The 20,990-nt window shown below is 40.3% G+C and overlaps 1 protein-coding gene across 7 annotated transcripts in view; it reads right to left on the bottom strand.

Annotated features, from left to right (window-relative positions):
- Positions 1-3,269: 3,269 nt before the first annotated feature.
- fndc3a.S (fibronectin type III domain containing 3A S homeolog) overlaps positions 3,270-20,990 on the bottom strand; it is a 103,983-nt gene continuing 86,262 nt past the window's right edge. For all 7 annotated transcript variants that reach the window (XM_018250177.2, XM_018250179.2, XM_018250178.2 and 4 more), the window contains 12 exons: positions 19,766-19,904; positions 18,710-18,778; positions 17,150-17,268; positions 15,965-16,070; positions 15,357-15,532; positions 13,457-13,570; positions 11,725-11,874; positions 11,340-11,623; positions 10,770-10,982; positions 10,183-10,349; positions 7,666-7,793; positions 3,270-5,359 (listed from right to left, as the gene is read on the bottom strand). In XM_018250177.2, the coding sequence (XP_018105666.1) occupies positions 5,045-5,359; positions 7,666-7,793; positions 10,183-10,349; positions 10,770-10,982; positions 11,340-11,623; positions 11,725-11,874; positions 13,457-13,570; positions 15,357-15,532; positions 15,965-16,070; positions 17,150-17,268; positions 18,710-18,778; positions 19,766-19,904 (1,980 nt within the window). In that variant the 3' untranslated portion in view covers positions 3,270-5,044. The remainder of the gene's footprint in view (positions 5,360-7,665; positions 7,794-10,182; positions 10,350-10,769; positions 10,983-11,339; positions 11,624-11,724; positions 11,875-13,456; positions 13,571-15,356; positions 15,533-15,964; positions 16,071-17,149; positions 17,269-18,709; positions 18,779-19,765; positions 19,905-20,990) is intronic.

The following is a 20,990-nucleotide window of genomic DNA, read 5'->3' as shown; positions in this document are numbered from 1 at the left end:
TTGCGCTCTCATCGTAATCTGATCGTTCGGCCATAGGACCGAATGTTCAGATTACCCCAGATTTAGCCATGCCCGTTAGTGGCATATAAGGGAAAGATCGGCTCGTTTGGCGATGTCGCCAAACGAGCGGATCTTTTAGTCTATGGCCACCTTTATGCCGATGATGAGCAGATCGGTGATGTCGACAGGCAGATTGTGGGCTGGATTATTGAGGATCGGGATTAAAGGTTAAAATTAGACAGATTAGGGGTAAAACAAGAGGTTATTGCCAGTAAAAGTGTAATACTGGCTCGGGCCTTGGTCACTATTTTACTGGCTAGGCTGATATTTTACCAGTTGGGTTGCAACCCAAATCTGGGCCCACTGGAAGTTTTCCTGGAATCCTGGTGGGCCAGTCCAACATTGGTCCAACTCCTCTTTGTCAGCTTGTCAATATGAATATTTGTGCATGTTTATGAATACTAAAAAAATCATCTAATTCACTAAGTAAAAAAGTAGCAAAACACTTGAAATCGGTGTTGGACTGGCCCACCAGGATACCAGGAAAACTCCTGGTGGGCCGAGGTGTCAATGGGCCCTCTTGCTTCTACAGCGTATGAATTCTGCCGCACACCTGTACTCAACTTCCACTGCAATGGTGGTGCTGGTCATCTGTAGGCCCGGCCGGGTCCCCTAGTAACAGCAATTCAACGTTTCTGGGGGGGGGGAGAAACCTCAAAATGAGAAACCTCAAAATGATGAAGGGAGGTTTCCCCCCCCCGAAAAGTTTAATTACTGATGAATAAAAGGGGCATATTCCCCGAATGCATTCAATTGAGTGTGTGCGGATCTGTCCCCTCTTGCTTCTAACCATTAGGCCTATTTTATGGTAATTATCTATTTCTTTATGGAAAAAAAATGCTTAATAACGGAAGAATATAGTAAGTAGATATAAAAGACTAGAAGAATAAACAGGTTGAGTGAGGAGAGGAGGAATTATAGTTTGGAAAGGGGGCCCAAGGTCTGCAGTTTTCTGGTGGTCCCCTGGCATCCCAGTCTGACACTGCTTGAAATTTTATTTTTAGGATGGAAAATACACATAATATAACTTGTTACTCATGAATAAGGAAACCTTTCAGTGTTAACTGAGATTACAGAAATTTAGAATAGCCCCATTAACACAACAGCAAGTACATCTGCAAATACTATTTTTAATATTTACTTTATTGTATTGTTCATGATATACCAAGGGGCTGATTTATTCATTTTTGGTATTTTGTTTTACCATAATTCATACTACTACTATACCTGCTATCCCACAGCCACACTCACTTCTCAGAGACAATCATCCCACTGTTACTATAGGCACCATCGCTCCCTACTATACCTGCTATCCCACAGTCACACTCCCTTCCCAGAGACAATTATCCCACTGTTACTATAGACACCATCTCTCCCTACTACACCTGCTATCCCACAACTACAGTCACTTCCCAGAGGCTATTCGCCCCATTGCTACTATAGGCACCATCTCTTCCTACTATACCTGCTATTCCACAGCCAAAGGCTCTTCCCAGATACTATTATGCCACTATTACTATAGGCACAATCTCTCCCTACTATACCTGCTATCCCACAGTCACATTCCCTGCCCAGAGACTATTATCCCCACTGCTACTATAGGCACTATCTCTCCCTACTATCCCACAGCCACAGTCCCTTCCCAGAGACTATTATCCCACTGTTACTATAGGCACCATCTCTCCCTAGTATACCTGCTATCCCACAGTCACACTCCCTTCCCAGAGACTATTATCCCACTGCTACTATAGACACCATCTCTCCCTACTATACCTGCTATCCCACAGTCACACTCCCTTCCAAAGAGACTATTATCCCCACTGCTACTATAGGCACCATCTCTCCCTACTATACCTGCTATCCCAGTCACACTCTCTTCCCAGAGACTATTATCCCACTGTTACTATAGGCGCCATCTCTCCCTACTATACCTGCTATCCCACAGGCACACTCCCTTCCCAGAGACTATTATCCCACTGTTACTATAGGCACCATCTCTCCCTACTATACCTGCTATCCCACAGCCACAGTCCCTTCCCAGAGACTATTATCCCACTGCTACTATAGACACCATCTCTCCCTACTATACCTGCTATCCCACAGGTACACTCCCTTCCCAGAGACTATTATCCCCACTGCTACTATAGGCACCATCTCTCCCTACTATACCTGCTATCCCACAGGCACACTCCCTTCCCAGAGACTATTATCCCACTGTTACTATAGGAACCATCTCTCCCTACTATACCTGCTATCCCACAGTCCCTTCCCAGAGACTATTATCCCACTGTTACTATAGGAACCATCTCTCCCTACTATACCTGCTATCCCACAGTCACACTCCCTTCCCAGAGACTATTATCCCACTGTTACTATAGGCACCATATCTCCCTACTATACCTGCTATCCCACAGCCCCACTCCCTTCCCAGCTACCCTAGGTAGTGATGAATCGCATACGGTTTATTTTGCCAGACAGTAATTTGGTCCTGATCACTTGCAGCATTACATTAAATGGTGAGAAAAACTAGTACACAGAGAAAGAATGATACATCTTTTATTTCCCACTGATTTTTTCAGAACTTTTTGCTACATAGTTTATAGGAGATTGTACATTTTATTTCCTTTGTATGAATTCCGACATTTTACACTTTATAGTGATATGTTTGGTAGAGTCCCTATAAGATCTTAAAAAGTTTAGTTTATTTCTTCTTTCGGAATGTACAGTGTATGAGGTAAAATTAAGTTTACATTAAAAATTGTTTTTTTCCCTCTCACTGCAGAGACCTGCACTGAGTTAATGGCAAATACACTATTAAATGACATTTACTATCAAAAATATGAAATAATTAGAATTTTACTAAAATTTCTTTCTTAGGCATTCAACCGAGTGAAAACGTTTGGGCAACTACACACAAACCTCATTTATACTGGCCCAACTTGGCACATTAGAATGCTCTAGAAAAAAATAGATCCATTACCAATGTGTTCTGTGACAACGTTTTATCTGATACATAAAAGTGAGGAAAAGGAAAAAAAGTGCATGTTATTGTGTTTGAGTATTAGTGAGTGTTAGTGAGTGTGTGTTAGTGTGTGTGTGTTAGTGAGTGTGTTAGTGAGTGAGTGAGTGTGAGTGTTAGTGAGTGTGTGTGTTAGTGAGTGTGTGTGTTAGTGAGTGTGTGTGTTAGTGAGTGTGTGTGTTAGTGAGTGTGTGTGTTAGTGAGTGTGTGTGTTGGTGAGTGTGAGTGTGTGCTTGTAAGAAAGAAAAAAAAGAAAAGTAATCACACATCACATATCAAAGACAGAGAATTTTTACCATCAGAAAAACCCAAATTTATAATTTCTTGTAACAAAAAACATATTCTACATCACAGATTATTTGACACAGGAACGATTACATTACATGCCCACTTCTATTGTAGTTACGATTCTTCGGAGATCTTCAAAGCATGATACAGCTGTTTAAACCAATAGGTGCAATTTTCAATTAAAAATGTGATTCCCACAAAACAACTAAAAAAAAGATTAGTGAATCACTATTATGGTACAATAAATTAAAAAGAAAAGGGGAAAGGACAAAGGTGAGTTAATAGGAGAGAAGCTTGAGGAAACTGGCAGTTAGTGGGTACTCAAGCAGCTGTTCATACATCGATCCGACCGACCAACCAACGACGCACAAATGGCAAGCTCACAGAACGAGGAATGATGCAAAGTGCTTCTATGCAACAGTTAACTACATGCAAACAACAATTTGGTACGGATTCTCGACAGACGGAACAATAAACATCAGTCTCTGATTTATCAAGGAATAAAGCAGCTTAAAAAGTTTCTTGGTGCAAATTACAAAGTTCTGTTTTTAGGTTTTGGTGAGAGGGGGAAACAAAAAAAGGATAAAAAAAAAGGCAATGCTCGAGCTTAATTGCTTAATGGATACACAACAGCATCCTTTCCTACATATGCTTTAGATAAAAGTGCTGGAACATACCTGAATGATTAACTCCCACATTGTTCCCAGAACATGGAGGAGAAATGTGCTGCAGACAGCCCTGGAAATGATTATAGTTAACCCTTTGGAGAGGCTGGAGGGGGCATAATGCCTAAAAGCAGGGTACCGAACGCCTGGCCCTTAAACTGCTTTGAGCTCACAGTATCCCTCCAGCTGAGAATGTTGGGAACTGCAACTGCCTAAAGCTTGAAAAGCAGCAGTTCAGGAACCCTAAGCTCAATGGGTTTTATTAAAGCAGAAAATAATGCTGGCAGGAAATATTACACAGAAAATGAAAGGTGCAAATGGGTGAAAAAAAAAACCATTCCCAGTTGCTGTATATCTGCCTCTTTTAATTAGCCCTGATTTCCTTTCTTCCCAGTGTTATTACTATATTAAGTATACATTGAATAGCTACAGTCAATACTTTTTTGACAAAAAGAAAAAAATTAAAAGCTTTTTTTCTAAGCATTTTTAAATTAATTTTTTTTATTCCAGACTACTCTAGAATTTCCAGTTTTGTTTTTTGTCCCTGCCTGAGTTGTAAGCTCTTCCACAGCCTGCAGGATTGAGCGACGCACCAGGCAGTAGAAGGGTGAAATTAAGACACAGAGGAGGTAGAAATACAGCGCTAAGATACCTTTCACAGTATCCCCCCATTTTTGCAGCAATTTGGGTGTCCTTCAAAAATAGCTCTGTAAATATGTTACCCTTGCTCGACTGCCATCCTGATTCCATGGAAGGAGCCGTAATGATTGTAAGTGTAATAGCATTGAGTGGCATCACGTGTAGAGATCAGCCTATGGCAGACTTTGTGCCTTCTTTAGCAGGTTATGGGTTTAGTATTGTGACTAACAAATATGGCAACAGAAGTCTCAATGCTATGCTAACTGCCGCCTCTTGTATAGGAACACATGAAATAAACAACTGTAATCTATTTGGGATGTGCAAGGGGGAGAAAAAAAATATGAGCAGGGTGGGATTTAAGTGGAGGATCCTCTCACTTTATAACAAAGTACTGGATGATAAAGGCAATCAGTATGGAGAATGTAGCAAACAGCACAAGGATGACGGCGGCGCACTGCTCGTCACTAAGCGTCCGTGTTGTCCTTGTGGTTTCCACAGTGTCTTTGTTGGTGCTGGTTTGTGGTTCACTTCGGTGAGAAATGAAGAAGACGGTGGCACTGTACGGACCAATAAGATCCTGATGTCCTGCAGAATCTTGGCACTGACGAATGGCACATACACGGAAACGATATTCACAGTTTAGCTGAAGGGCAGAGTGACGGAATGATGTATTGGGTCCCTTGTAAACCTGCAGAGAAAATACAAATATTATAAATTGTCACAGGGGGTCACCATCTTGAAAGTGCCAGTGACACTCACATGCTCAGTGGGCTCTGAGCAGCTGTTGAGAAGCTAAGCTTAGGGGTCGTCACTAATTATCAAGCAGAAAATGAGGTTGGTCTGTAATATAAGCTGATGCTACAGGGCTCATTATTAAATTCAGATGCTAATTGCACTGGTTTCTGTGCTGCCGTGTATTAATTACCCATATTAATTACTAACCAGCCTTATGTTGTGACATTTCTATTCTATGTGTACTGTATATTGTGAGTGGGTCCCTAAGCTCAGTAAGTGACAGCAGCACAGAGCATGTGCAGTGAATCAGCAGAAAAGAAGATGGGGAGCTACTGGGGCATCTTTGGAGACACAGATCTTTACTGTTAAATGGTTGCCTTGAGCTGGTACAGAAGCCCAAAACATAATGTACAACATTTCTAGCTACGTCTTTAGTTTAACTTTTCTTGTCCTTTAAGGCTGTGCCATGAATTCAGAACAAATCATATAATTCATATACATGTCTGTTTGGAGGACTGGTCCTTTGAGTGCCTGCCTATTTGCATTACCTTTTGGATCCACTCCCTTAGCTGAAGTTTTGGGGCTGTGCACAGTGGCGTAACTAGATGTTGCTGGGCCCCACAGCAAATTAATTTTAGGGCCCCCAACATATCTAGTGTTTGTCCTGTTTTATCAATATATGTTGAAATTGCTCATCAATGAGAGCCTCATGGGGCCCCCTGTACCTCCTGGGCCCCCCTGCAGCCACAGGGTCTGCTTCCTCTGTAGTTACGCCCCTGGCTGTGCACCTGAACCTCCTCCTTTACTGGGTGAGTCTACATTATGACCATTGCTCTCTGTTAAAATACAAATGTTACCAAAAGTGCTGACTACAGCTTGTCCCATGGGAACAAAGTTACAGTAAGTTTAGCAAACAACATTACATTAACAACTTTATTGCAACGGTGTGAAATCTCAACTTCCATCTGATTGTAGGTAGAGTAGAGGTTAAAACACAGGGGGTGCCAATATGGGAATCCCCAATCTGCATATGAAGACTAATCAATATTTAAAGATGTAAAAAGACACAACTGCTGCGCATAATGGGTGATAAAAATGATGATTGATGCCAATGCTATTAACATTGCAGAAAGTTAAAGATACAGGTATGGGATCCGTTATCCGGAAATCCGTTATCCAGAAAGCTCCGAATTATGGAATGGCTGTCTCACATTGACTCCATTTTATCCAAATAATCCAAATTAATTTTTTTTTTCTTTTTCTCTGTAATAATAAAACAGTAGATTGAACTTGATCCAAACTAAGATATAATTAATCCTTATTAGAACCAGAACCAGGCTATTGGGTTTATTTAATGTTTACATACAGTAAATGGGTGCTAACTACTGAGGATACTGTTGGTTGAATAGTCAGACTGTTAATGAATCACTGCCCTGACCTTCAAGCTTTAAATTAAGAACAGCTAGAAGGCTGCAACTCTGGCAACCCAGTCCATCATTGAGAAATATTAAATTAATACTATACAAAGAAACATCAAGTAATGAATACTTTTCGAGCTCCTTGCTGAGACTAGGATACAACTAATGTCCCTCCTGTGAGAGAGGTGAAAGCACCGTGGTGCACTATGGGATGCAAATTGCTCGAAAGCAGAAATTTCCTGAAATCTTTGCTTTGCTTTTCCTTGTCGCCGAAACTCTAACTGCGGGCAGTTAATCTCCCAGTGTGTCACTACCCTAAGAAGGCAATGCTCATATCTGTCCCATAATGAAGTTACAATTCATTCCTTGATAGATAACACTGGGAATCACCCACATGAAGAACACCGATTCCACATTTTAATTACTTGGCTAAAGAGCTTTACATAATTCGAGGGCAGCTTAAGCCCCAAAGAACCTTTTGTAAGTATATTTGTTCCACAGTGTCCCATACAGCAGTAGACATTGTCAAGATTGGGACTAGAAAAGCTACTTTGCAGCTATGAACATACAAGTAGCCGGATGTGATGTGGAAGGGGCCCCTTGGTTAGCTACATCAAGTGAGCCAGGTACATACACAATGGAGCTCGTTTATGAACACTGAGCAGTTCTGCTCCTTATGAAATTGGAAAGCACCTTGGCGGGAGAACCCGGAGCAATAACAAAGGGACTTCTGTACCTGAGAATTTTTGCACTCACATCCACCTGTCACCACTCAATGAAGCTAGCTTTAAGCAGTTATTTAAAGGCAAAAAAAAAAAAAAAATGATCTGCAGTCACATACCTGTTTAAAATCAGAGTCTTTTCCAACCAATAACTGCAAAATGTAGATAACTGGATCTCCTTTCATTGGCTGTAAGGACTCCCACGTGACATCACAAGTATGTTCGTTTATTCTGTCGATCCTTGGAGCTTACAAAGGCAGACATTGAAATCTGAATTTTAGTTTTTTTATCAGTTTCCTAATATATCATGACTTAAATGAGAAGCTACCAAATCAGTTTATTGCCAATAGATCAGCCACAATAGTGCGAGCTATAACACTATTTATTCTGCAGAATGCTTTACCATACCTGAGTAAACACCTCTAGAAGCTCTCTCTGTTTGTTTAGGATAGCAGCTGCCATATTAGCTTGGTGTGACATCACTTCCTGCCTGAGTCTCTCCCTGCTTATTCATAGCTATGGGCTCAGATTACAGCCCAGGAGGGAGGGGGAGAGGAGAAAATTGAGCACGCTCAAGCTCCAGCCCTTGAGGTTTATGCTAAAAACAGGAAGTCTGATACAGAGACCCATGTGTACACAATATAAAAAAGAAATGCTGTGTTTCTTTTGACAGAGGACTCTGATTAACATTACTTTGAGGGTTTACTGGTGTATTTATATAGACCTTCCTGATAAATCTTACTTAATTTTAGCCTTTCCTTCTCCTTTAACTACAATCCGGTTTCATTGAAATTTACATTTTAATAATAAAGTATCTGCAGATTTGTAAATGTTGGTGATTTCAGCAATTAAAAAAAAAAAAGATGTTTCTCTTACTTGAAAGGGATTCCCCTAATGAAAAACTAGAATTCTAAGCAACATTCCAATATACATTCATTAAAGGGGCTGTTCACCTTCAAATTAACTTTTACTATGATGTAGAGAGTGATGTTCTAAGTGAATGTGTAATTGGTTTTCATGTTTTATTCTGTGTTTTTTGTGTTATTTAGCTTTTTATTCAGCAGCTCTTCAGTTTGCATTTTCAGCAATCTGGTTGCTAGGGTGCAAATTACTTTGGCAACCATACATTGATTTGAATAAGAGACTGGAATATGAATAGGAAAGGGCCAGAATAACACGATAAGTAATAAAAAGTAACAATAACTTACATTTGTACTCTTACAGAGCATTTGTTTTTTAGATGGGGTTCAGTGACCCACATCTGAAAGCATGAAAGAGTCCGACAAAAAAGATATAGATAAAAAAAAAATAGAAAAAATAAATTATGAAGACCAATTTCAAAGTTGCTCAGCATTGGTCATTCTATAACATACTAAAAAAGTTAACTTAAAGATGAACCACCCCTTTAACAGTTTAATGGGTTTCATGGTAAAACCATGGTTTAATTGCTAATGAAAGCAGCATTAGTTTGCCTGTTTACATTCTATGCACTACTGGCTCTGACTCATTTAACAATGTAGCAGAAGCAAGCTGATGAGCAGAAATGGAGTAGAACCCACATCAGCTACAAAATGAGCTGTTGCTTTGGTTGCAAGCCGTTAAGAGTTCCAGGCATCCATTAACTGTGCACAATGGATGGAAGGAAGCTACGCAGTTACATTGACTCTCATCACAAGTTGCTAAGGCGCATGTATGGGCACAATAACCCCTGTGTCAATTTGAGTTCAGTTTTGCATCCATTTAAGCACTCTGTACTTGTGTCGTGAATTAGCCCTTTTGTGTAAAAACCGTTTTGCTGTTGTTACATTCTTATTTTGAGACACCAGGTATATATGTGAAGGACCAGTAATGTACTGTAAGATATGTGGTTGAAAAGGGCTCAATATTATGTATATTTCACCAGTGTTAGACTGGTGAGTATAAAACTCCAGGGAAAAGTGTGTGTTTCTGCAACAAACATGGCTGTAGTTGTGTAGTGATTTAGGTAAAGCTGGATAATGGGTCCCTGGAGTGAATGGAGAAGAGCAGGATGGGCCTTCCATTCCTTGCTCCATTAAGGGTTTTCAGCTGCCAAGCTAATGGTAGCTAAGTAAGTGGTTAGTAAGTGGCAGGTGAGCTTCAGTTAAAAAGGAGGCATGGGACTAGACCTCAGAGCTTCTTCCCCTGGAGACCTGCTTGAGTGGAGGAGGGTGAGGGGCCGTGAAAACCTCCTTGAGCGAAGGAAGGAGATTGTAGTGTAGCTGAGGAAAAGAGTGTCATTCCCCCCGACTTAAAGAGTTAGAAAGAGATCCAAAAAGAACTGGAGTGAGGAAGAGAGAAACCCCTCACTGGAGACAAGGGTGTCTAGAGTGACCCTAAGAGAGGATTCTGGGATTTGTGTACGTCCACACCTGTGAGTGCTGGAGAATGTGAGTTTGTGTGAACACCAGTGAGCGGCACTGTTATTTCCTATGTTGAAGCAAGTGTGCTGAAGCATTGTTTTTGTTTATAATAAAAGCCAGTCAAGCTTCATTTGAACTCTTAAAGGTGGTGTCAGTCTCCATTTCTGTGCTGAAACTGTGCCGTGGCAATGGTTTTCACTACCTGAAGATCCCAGTACATATCCCTAATTGCAACTCAATAAAGAATAGACCTACCTTTCAAGGCAGCTGGAAGTGATTTTGGAGTTGTAAAAATATATTCTGAGGAAAAAGGACCCTCGCCAGCCTCATTACATGCCTGAATACAAAATCTGTACGACGTGGACTCATTGAGCCTTTGTACTTTATATGTGTGACATGGTCCTCTATATAAGGATACAAATCTGAAAAAGAAAAAAGTTGTAGAGACTACTTTAAATTCTATATATATGGCTTTGAGGGTGATGGCAGATGTCACCCATGGTTAAATCTGTGACAACAAATCTCCTGAAAATGCTTTATCACTAGCAATAAAGTAAATCACTGGTGGGAAAACATAAGGGGAGTGTAATTTCCTGAAGTCGTCTGAAGTTGCTTTATGAGTAAGCGTTGGACGACTTTATTTTATATTGTATGTAAATCTCTATGTATAAATTAATTTATTGCATAGTTTTCCAATATGTTGGCACTTTATAATATGTTATTATTATTATTAATAATAATCATAGTCAATTAACTGGCAGCAAATCACTGGTAGTAGTAGTAGTAGAAATGCTGTTAATTGGGCTACAGGCACCTGTCTTACCTTGGGGCACCAGACTTACCTTCCATTCTTATCCTCCATTTGAAGGTGATACTGAATGGAATCTGTGGGTAATGTCCTGGATGCGACATCCCCCCACTTCAGCTTAAGGTTCTGGTGACTATACACCGCACATTCCAATCGAGGTGGCTCTGGGGGTAGTGGCTTGGTTTTCAATTTAACAGAATGGCTGAAAGGACCAGCGCCCAAACTGTTTAGGGCTTGAACCCGTATTCTGAGAAAAGGGGAGAGAAATATGCGAAATATAAAAATTGGAGAACTTGCTGTCATCACTCTAAATGACAAATCTTTGCCAAGACTAAAAAAAAAAAAAAGACAGGACAACTGGTCTCTGGCTTTTAAGTTGTTACTGAACTACAGGTCTCTGCATCCTTCCTAAATTGTAATTCAATAAGAGCTGGCCTGACATAGGTTGATCAGAGGACCAATCACAGCACAGAATAAACCACAGCTGACCATATTATGCATACAAATTAACCCTTTAAATGCTAGCGGTTTGAGAGCGCAGGATTATCTTTTTCAGTGAAATTGTATTTTTTGAGGCATTTGCTCCAATACAGAGGCAGCTTACCTGTACGTTGTGTCTGGCTGTAAATTATCTAGAATGTAGCTCGTTGCTTTGTGAACAGTAATTGGCTGCTTATCCCCATAGTCTATGCTGTAAGTAGTAATCTCAGACCCATGATCACATGGTTTTTCCCACTGTATTGCAAGGCAAGTAGAAGGACAGTAACTTGAATGGTTTACTTCATCTTCCTTCACTCCCCACAAGCTTGTCACAGCAGCAGGGACCGATGCCGGAGTTAGGCATGCAACCACATCACTAAAATGACCCGCACCAGCAATATTCACAGCCTGGCAACAAGAGTGAGAATAATAATGCTTTATTTCATATTCTGCTTTTAATAAAATGGCAGTTTTCTGGTGGCCAAAACAGAAATAAAGTTGCAACTTGCCTGAACCCTGCAGTAATAAACAATTGCTGGTGAAAGGCCTTTAACTTCATAATTAAAACCAGGCCCGCAGTAGCAGATCTGCATGCACCCTTCCATTCCTCCCCATTCAACCCGGTACTCCGTGATCTCAGCACCATTGTTGTTGGGGGCCTGAAAACAAAAAGCCAATTTGAGAAGATTTAACGGACAGAATAGAATCCTATAGAGTCAGGCGACGGCTGTGAATGTGTGTAAAAAATGTGGTAAAATGCTTGCTCATATAGGCTTATCCCACTCATTTACATATAGAAATTTTAAAAAAAACATTAAATAAAACCATAAAGTATCACAGAAGCTGTAACAGCTTTAGATGCACAGGTGATGTTTTGGGCCCCAATCTGGCCTTTCCTCAAGCCTCCTCTCAGAGTAGAGATATATAAAGGTACAAATATAAAATAAATAAGTTATCATCCAAAAAGCTATATGAATTGTAGCCCCTTTTTTGACCATAAAACAAAGCACATTTGCAATGGTGGATAATGATCAGGAGGCCACAACAGCTCTCTGCCCTGCAACCTGCTCATAAACCTAACTGCCTCATAGCATCAGCTCTAAATGTCGAAGCCAAATTCAGAACCAAGGCCTTTCATGAAATAGACTTCACGTGTTTAGTAATCACCAATCATAATGCCCCATGAAGTGAATAAGCACAGACCTGGACCTGCTATCTGTAGATTCTGGCAAATGCCAGAGAAGTTGCTATAAAATGCCACGGACCCACTGGCTTAGCTTAACTACCATACAGCAGACGCAGCGACCGTGGGGAGGGCTGTTGTATGGAATTTCCTTTACCTGGTCCCTTCTTCCTTCTAATTTTCACCACCCGCCACTGCACAGGCCGTCACTATTTATTGGACAAGTGGGCTGGCCTGTTTGGGGCTCTGTGTACTGGTTACTGCTAGCTTTTACTAAGCATTATACAGTAATTGTGGTTCAAACTAACATTGCCAACATTTAGTTTACATTTTAGAACATATTAGCAACTAGGAAAAAAAGATGGGATCTCAATTTTCAACAAGGGCTATGCAAGGGGCTGAAAAAATTTAAATACGAGACAATTAACTGGAAAAAGAAAAACCGTATTATAGCTTCTCTCTTCTTACCTCTCCTACAAGTTGCCCTCCCCTCTTACCCCCCACCTATCATTTCACTACTTATTTTTCTGTATACTGTCCTCTCTTCTTCCTTCTTCTCCACTGTGACCAGGGCCAGAAACAAGAGAGTACTCAATATCCCAAGAGTGGGGTTTTGGCATAATGGGTCAGTCGGGAGTCATTCTACTTGTTGGCAGGGCCCACCTTATTAGTACTGGTATTCTAATAATCCAATAATCTAGGAGGGAGTAACTTCTTAATGTGGTGCCCCATGATCATTGATTGCAGCCCTGACTTTGACCTTTACCCTTGCCTCACCTTTACGGCACTATCCTTTTACCTCCTCTATATACTGTTCTCTCTTTTTATGTTCTTCTCCCTTTCCATCTCTGTAGCACAAGAACTTGAGAGAGGGTCTCAGCACAACTTGTCCTGGAAATCCCTGCTTGTTATGAAAGTCAGACCTTTACATAGAGAAAGGAGATGCTAAGGGCTGCAATTCTCCCTGTAGCTAATTAATATATTTTCTGTAAAAATGACTGCATAATGAAATAAATGTTTTTGGCGAATGAAATGTAATTCTCATTGAATAATTTTACCTCCCAGTGTATAAAGACACAGGTTGCAGATCTGCATGTTATTTGAGGAGGTCTGCATTGATCTGGTGGTCCCGGAGCCGTGATAATTTCACACTTTTCAGAAAACGGACCAAACTTTAAAACAAAAACAAGAATATATGAGAACAGAAAACAGTTTACACAGAGTTACAATGGCAGCTTTGGAAATAACCTCTGTTTTCCTCCACCTTTATAGACAGGTGGAGGAAACAGGATCCACTATAATGACCTCATACCCATAGCTTCAGTGACCGTCCCAGTGTCAGCGTGTGTGGAGCTACACTAAGCAGATAAGTGCAATATGCTTTTGCGTTTCCTCACCAATAACTGCTCAGTGTAGCTCCACACGGGCCGACGCTGGGCTTATCAATGGAGCTAAGGCTCCAACTGACAGCCAACAAAACATAGGTGGAGAAAAATGGAGGATTCACTGTGTGTGGCCTTGGATACAGGCCCATGATTTCACATGGCAGCAACCAAACCTTTTCTCTAGTCGTTAAACCATACCAAATGTTAAAACAAAACTACTGTTTGCATTATAGCAAAATGCTGTAATATGGGGAATGAACATGGCCTGTAGACTGAAGTAAAATTTCAGCAAATTTTGCGTTATTTGCCTTCTATTACTCTCCGCTCTGGAAACAGAGTAGATGCGCTTATTTTAATTGTTGATTTTACTCATCTTTCTACTCCTGTCCTATTTAAATTCCACTCTAGAAACCTAGCAGCCAGATTACCAAGGACTAGAACTAAATGTTAAAAGCTTTAGGCTAGGACAAAAACGGAGGAGCGGTTTTCCTTTTAACTAAATCTGTGGCTTGGAACAGATGAAACATAAACCTGAAAATGGAATACAATAAATGCAAAATACAATTTTTAATTTTCTGTACCATATTATTGCTGTAATTCTTCATTCATATATGAAATAATACACAGTGATATGGAAAGAACATACACAACTCCTGATATGACCATGGTCAGAGTTGAAAGGCAGGAACATTAACATTGCAAGAAAATGTTGTCCCTATGTACTGAGTTAGAGTGTACCTTTCTATGGGCAGCCATTTCTTACCTTTCAGAATCAAATTCAAATTAATGACACTGACTTTCAAAGCACTTCATAACTCTGCCCCGCCCTACATCTCTGAACTCATCTCTATATACTCACCCACTCGCTTACTACGCTCCTCTACTGACCTACTACTCAACTCTTCTCTCATTACCTCCTCACATGCTCGCATTCAAGACTTTGCAAGGGCTGCACCCCTCCTCTGGAACGCTCTCCCACGGTCTGTCCGATTTTCTCCCAACCTTTCTGCTTTCAAGAAATCTCTGAAAACGCACTTCTTTCGAGAAGCCTACCCTCACTCTGCTTAACTACCAAACGCAACACCACATACAGTACCACATTTCTCACCCACTTAATTCGATCTTGCCCACTCCCACACTTTGTGTATTACTCCCTTCCCTTTAGACTGTATGCCTATGCATAGGGCCTTCCTCACCTTTTTGTACCTGTATTGATTGTGATGTTTGTTACTCCATATGTTCTATGTATGTAATTCATGTGATTTAGTTGTATAATCACATTTACTTTACAGTGCTACGCAATATGTTGGCGCTATATAAATACATGTTAATAATAATAATAATAATATTTATTTCGAACATATTTGCACTTGTTTATACTGCATTGTAACAAATTGTTTTCTGCACAACAATGTAAAAACCTGTGTATACCTGATGATGCAATATTTATTTTGCTGCAAATAATGGAGGATTCTGGGATAGAAACACTGTACAATCCTCCCAAAGTTTAGATTATAGAATCCAAACCAAACTGTTCTGTATAATTAGTAAAATGATCGCAGCAGCACTATACCCCAGCTTTGTTTGCAGCACGCAGTCGAAAGCTATACGCCTTCCCCGGAAGAAGACTTGTCACTGTGCATTCCAGTTCAGGTCCTTGGTAGACTTCTCTATGCTCATTGGCATCAGGAGGCAACATCTCCAGACTGTAGAAGGTGACTGGAGAACCACCATCCAGCTGTGGCGGTGCTGTTAAAAATCAGTAGTTAAAAGTCAGAAAATACACAGCTGAAAGCTTCAGATAACTGTATTTTTTGGTCACTTCACTATACAGGTATTGGACCTATTATCCAGAATGCTCGGGACCTGGGGTTTTCCGGATAACGAATCTTTCCGTAATTTGGATCTTCATACCTTAAGTCTACTAGAAAATAATTTGAACATTAAATAAACCCAATAGGCTGGTTTTGCTTCCGATAGGGATTAATTATATCTTAGTTTGGATCAAGTACAAGCTACTGTTTTATTATTACACAGAAAAAGGAAATCATTTTTAAACATTTGGATTGGATAAAATGGAGTATATGGGAGATGGCCTTTCTGTAATTCGGAGCTTTCTGGATAACGGGTTTCCAGATAATATGTATAGAAGATGAAAACTAAAAATAGAGGTGTTCATACCCCATTTCATTTGCACTTCTCTTGCTCTTGCTTTGCCTAGAAGCTTGGGTGGCTGGCAGGGCCCAGGGAACACAGCTGGAGTCTGCACGGACAGTGTGTCGGATACCTAAGGATCCATTAAACACAAAATTACACTATAACTGTTATTGCCATTATAATAGATACTAATCAAAGACATTTCCCCAAGTTGAGTCAAGCAAACTGACTTTATTTCAGCCTAAAGCTGGCCATCAATAAGCCAAGGCATTATCGTGCGGACAAGATTTTTAAACCTGTCTGATCAATATCTGTCTGATTTTTGGCCAGATTTCAGTCGGTAGGCTCGTCAGAGTGCCCCATACCCATGCAGATAAGCTGCCAACTCGGATTGAAAGAGCCAAATCAGCAGCTAAAATCTTCCTGTGCATGGCCAACTTTACATTGTAAGCAAGTAGTATAAGAACAAAAACATAGGAACAGAAGATGCTGGTAAAGAGATTTAAATACATTGAATCCATTTACTTGCAAGGTCATACTTACAACTGCTTGTATCTCAACAAGACAGAAATTTATTAGGGGAAATAAAGGACACGATGGGTCCCACTAGTACTGTGCAGTATTGCTTGGGGAACACCAACACTAGAGATGGCTGGAGCATAGAGTTGCTGGACTGTGGTAATAAGCAAAAGGTTGCAGTTTACATGGGGTAGGATGTAAATGGGGGTCATTTTATAAGTTATTTCAAGTCAAACATCCATTTGTTCATACACACTTTGATGGCAGATATGTGGACAATGTATCTTCTAATGAGCACCACCACCACCTTCCAACAAATTACCACTGGAGAAGTAGTGTGGAAACAATGGGTCTGCCCCCTGGGAGGCGCTAGTAGTGGATGGTAGAATCCAGCAAGTCAAAATGTTGGGATAATGGTTATTTCCAGTTCTCAATACCTTTTTAATTAATTGAAATGAGCTAAAGGGCAGCTTGAGCAAATGGTGTACTACATGGCAGAGTAGGGTAAAAGCCTTAACCATAGGGAAAGCTGAAAAAACAACATAAGAATAATTGTGTAATAATTCTGTATTATATTCAATGGGAATAGAGGTCCTACGGCACGTGTTATGCTATGAACAAACATGTGTGTGCCATTAGCCCTATGCTTTCACAAGCTAGGAACGTTATAGTTCAAGTAAATTACATTACCTGACTCTTCCCTCCATCACTGATGCAATGGACTTGTAGGTGATAGGTGGAGCCTGGACTCAGATGGTCACACAGGTATTCTCGGGCCATTCCACTATATATGACATCCCACTTATTTCCTGCAGGATTAATCATTAATATTTAGTTAGCAAAGGTCCAGTTTTTGTCTTTGCTCTGCGTGCATCTTGGTCTCCTAGCTTCCATATACCAGTATCCTAATCATATGTTTAGAGACAAAGCATGGAAAGCTTGCTAAGAGCTTCCTGCAGTTGATTAAATAAACTCATAACTACTACATCCAAAACAAACCTCTAAGGTCTGATGGGGTAAAGATCTCAGGCCCTTACCGTATGCATTTTGTTAAAGGGGTTGTACACCGTCAAAAAACTAGTTGTTTTCAGATAGATCACCAGAAATAAGGACATTTTCCAATAACTTTCTATTTTCTATGTGTCACCACTTTTCTAATTTTGAAGTGTAAAGTGTAATTTTTCATCTTCTAAAGCAGCTGTGGGAGGGGGGGTCGCCGACCCTGTAAACTGTTCTAAATTCATACATTTAGTTTATACATTTCTTATCTTTGTCCCTGCTGAGCAGAATCCCTGGGTTTCATTACAGGCAGCTGTTAGAATTGATACAATAGTTGCTAATATTACAGAGATGCTGCTGAGAAATGTATCAACTAAATGTTGCAAAGTTGTAACAGTTCAGAGACTGCACCTGAATTACTGAGATGCCAGACAAACATCACAGACAGAACCATTTAACTTTTAACTTAAAGTTTGTAAAAAAAAGTAAAAAATAAATAATGGAAATTAATTGAAAAAAGTCTTTATTTCTGCTGAACAATCTGAAAACAACTGAACTGAAAAAAGTGTTTGGAAGGTGAACAACCCCTTTAACAAAGAAAATAGAGGGACTAATATTTAGACACTGAACAGATAACACACAATTGAATATCAATGGCTCTGATGCACTTCAACAAGGTAAGATAAAGGGAAGCGTGAATGAAAAACACAGTGGAGAAACGTATTGTGTAGATGTATTGTTGTGCTACCGTGGGGCTGGCCTTCAGAGAGAGATAACCTTTAATAACATTTCTGGTTGCACAATATACCTTTTTTTTTTTTAAAAAAAAAAACCCCACTGAATAAATGGAGTTTATTCTTGTGTACATGAGCAGTAACTTTCTATTCTTCTTCTGTTCTCTTTAACTCATTCCACTACTACTGTCCATATAATGCTCTAAAAGGATAAATTAAATTATCACAGTAACACGCATAAAACATTTGCCAAATAATTAGGGCATATTTAAAATGTGTTCTTCTGTCTCTTCATTTTAAAAAATCTGGAGAGCAAAAGATAAGAAAGACTGATAATACTGTAAATAAATCAACAGCAAAAATAACTCCTATTGGAAGAAACAAACAAAAAATAACCAAAAAAAAGGTAGGATAAACTACTCCTTCAAACTGGGCCAAAAGCCATTCATTACAAGTACAACTTCCATACTAATCTACATTCCTGATAATATGAGAAATTGGAGGGAAAAAAAATTACCATTGCTGTCTTCAGACATTTCTACAACATATTTTGTGATCGATGCTCCTCCATCATCTTTAGGTGGATCTATAAAAAGAAACAACATTTGGTTCAGGTAACAAAATCGCACTCTAAACACTGCCTCAAGTGTTCCCCTTGAACCAAAAAACAATGCCTTTTGGTCACCCCCTGCTGGTTTAGATGATGGGAATGGGGGTGAGTCGTCGCTCCACAATTCTGCCGAGCCAAAGGATTCTAAAAGTGGCCATACACAGAGAGATCCGCTCGTTTGGTGATGTTGCCAAACGAGCGGATCTCTCTCCGATATGCCCACCTTGAGGTGGGCAATATCGGACTGATCCGATCGTGGGCCCTAGGGCCCAACGATCGGATCCTAATGAAAGGGAACGGGTGGTCGGATCGCGGGACCGCATCAAAGAACAGATGCAGCCGCAATCCGACGGGATTTTTACTCCCACCCGATCTCGATCGAAGAAGCCCGTCGGGGGCTCCCATAAACTGGCCAATAAGTTGTCGTCTCGGTCTGTCGGAAGCTTTTTTTGGCCCGTGTATGGCCACCTTAAGGCTTGCTAAAGGCTTAGGCTAATAGCACACCCATAATTTCATAATGAAAGAAAATATAATTCTATCCCAATATAAATTTATATAAAAATATAAATTGGTGGTTTTAAAGTTGTTAGTAAATTTATCCTGCTACTGAAAGAACATCTGTCCATTCTTTATATTAACAAATAGCACCAAATTCATGTATACTCAAGATATGAACCATCAGCCTAGGAAAAATGTGGAAAGGCAAATGTGCACAGGAGGGAAAATATCTACATTGCTCAATAACATGTGCATGGGAATGATATCGCTACGTGAGGTTAGGAGAAGAGATCTAACCAGCAGATTCCAGCTCAGAGCTCTCTCTCACCATTTGATGCACAATCCCCACTTGAAGGGAAAAGCACTGGGTAGGTTATTGTACCCAAATGAAGGACTTCCTAGACCTTTCTTCTGTACACTTCCAATGATCAGTGATGCAGCATTATGCATGAAGACTTAACGTACCCCAAACTATCCTGAAGTTATGTGCATGGACCTTCCCCTTGACAGAAGGCTTTGAGGGTGCTCCCGGTCTGTCTGGAAACGTCACAAACTCCACCACCTCACTTGGGCTGCTCTTGCCTTCAGTGTTATATGCAATGACCTAAAAAAAGAGAAACATATATACTTAGCCAACCTTTATTTATATAAATGTATTCAGCGTTCCACAATTAAAGATTTGATCTGCAAAGGTAACCTGGGACATTCAGCACAAATGGCTGCATATGATTGTATAAATGTCAAATGAGTTAATAAAGCGATAAGCAGGTCACACTATTGTCTCCTCTCAAGAGGAGCTAGGATGTTTTGTGTAGACGACTGCAGATCAGGGGTTAACTGTGACTAATCTCAGATTAACCATAACAGAGGGTAAATGTGGCAGTAACATAGATTATGTAACCTAAAAACAAATTGTGATAGGAAATTTAAAGTTGGCTAATGATAATCAATAATGTTACAGATTCATTATTTGCGATACTGATGTTAAACAGACACAGGCACAGCTTTTTTTTTTCAGTTAGATCTGGAGCTGCTAAGGGAGCACATAGTTCAACACTGACTTATATATTTCAGAATTTAAAAGGAAAGTGTCATTAGTATCCAGCTGAAGCAATATAAAAATGAATGGCAACATTGTGGGTGGCATTTTAGGTGTAGTGTATCTAGTGGGAAAAATATGCCCAGCAAGTTTCCCCACCTACAGCCTAAAGGTTGCCATACACAGGGAGATCCACTCGTTTGGCGATGTCGCAGGATCGCAGGACTGCATCAATGAAAAGACGTGGCCGCGATCCGACAGGTTTTTTAACCTGCTTACTTGTTCAGGGACGCCTGTCGGACGCCCACACAGGCCAATAAGCTGCCGACTCGGTCTGTCTGCAGCTTTTATCGGCCTGTGCATGGGGGCCTTAACTGAATATCCCAGCTCAATATCTAATTCCTGTGTTTTAATGTCAGATTCCACAATGCAGGACAAGTCAGTTGACAGCCAGACAGTAATGTTCAGAAAGTACAGATCTTCATATTGTTGATGCAACATAATAAAGACACTTCATGAATAAATGTAGAAAAAAGGTCTGAACCATTCACACAACTGCAAAACAGGAAAAAACAGGCAAAGCCAACAGGAAAATGCCAACTGTGATACCAGGCAGCCCACATACAGCCAGGTGAATAGCTCTCCACGTCA

The sequence above is a fragment of the Xenopus laevis genome, chromosome 2S, assembly GCF_017654675.1.
Source record: "Xenopus laevis strain J_2021 chromosome 2S, Xenopus_laevis_v10.1, whole genome shotgun sequence".
Taxonomy (NCBI): domain Eukaryota; kingdom Metazoa; phylum Chordata; class Amphibia; order Anura; family Pipidae; genus Xenopus; species Xenopus laevis.
Note: the sequence above shows the minus strand (reverse complement) of the source record. Positions and strands in the feature narration are given on the sequence as shown.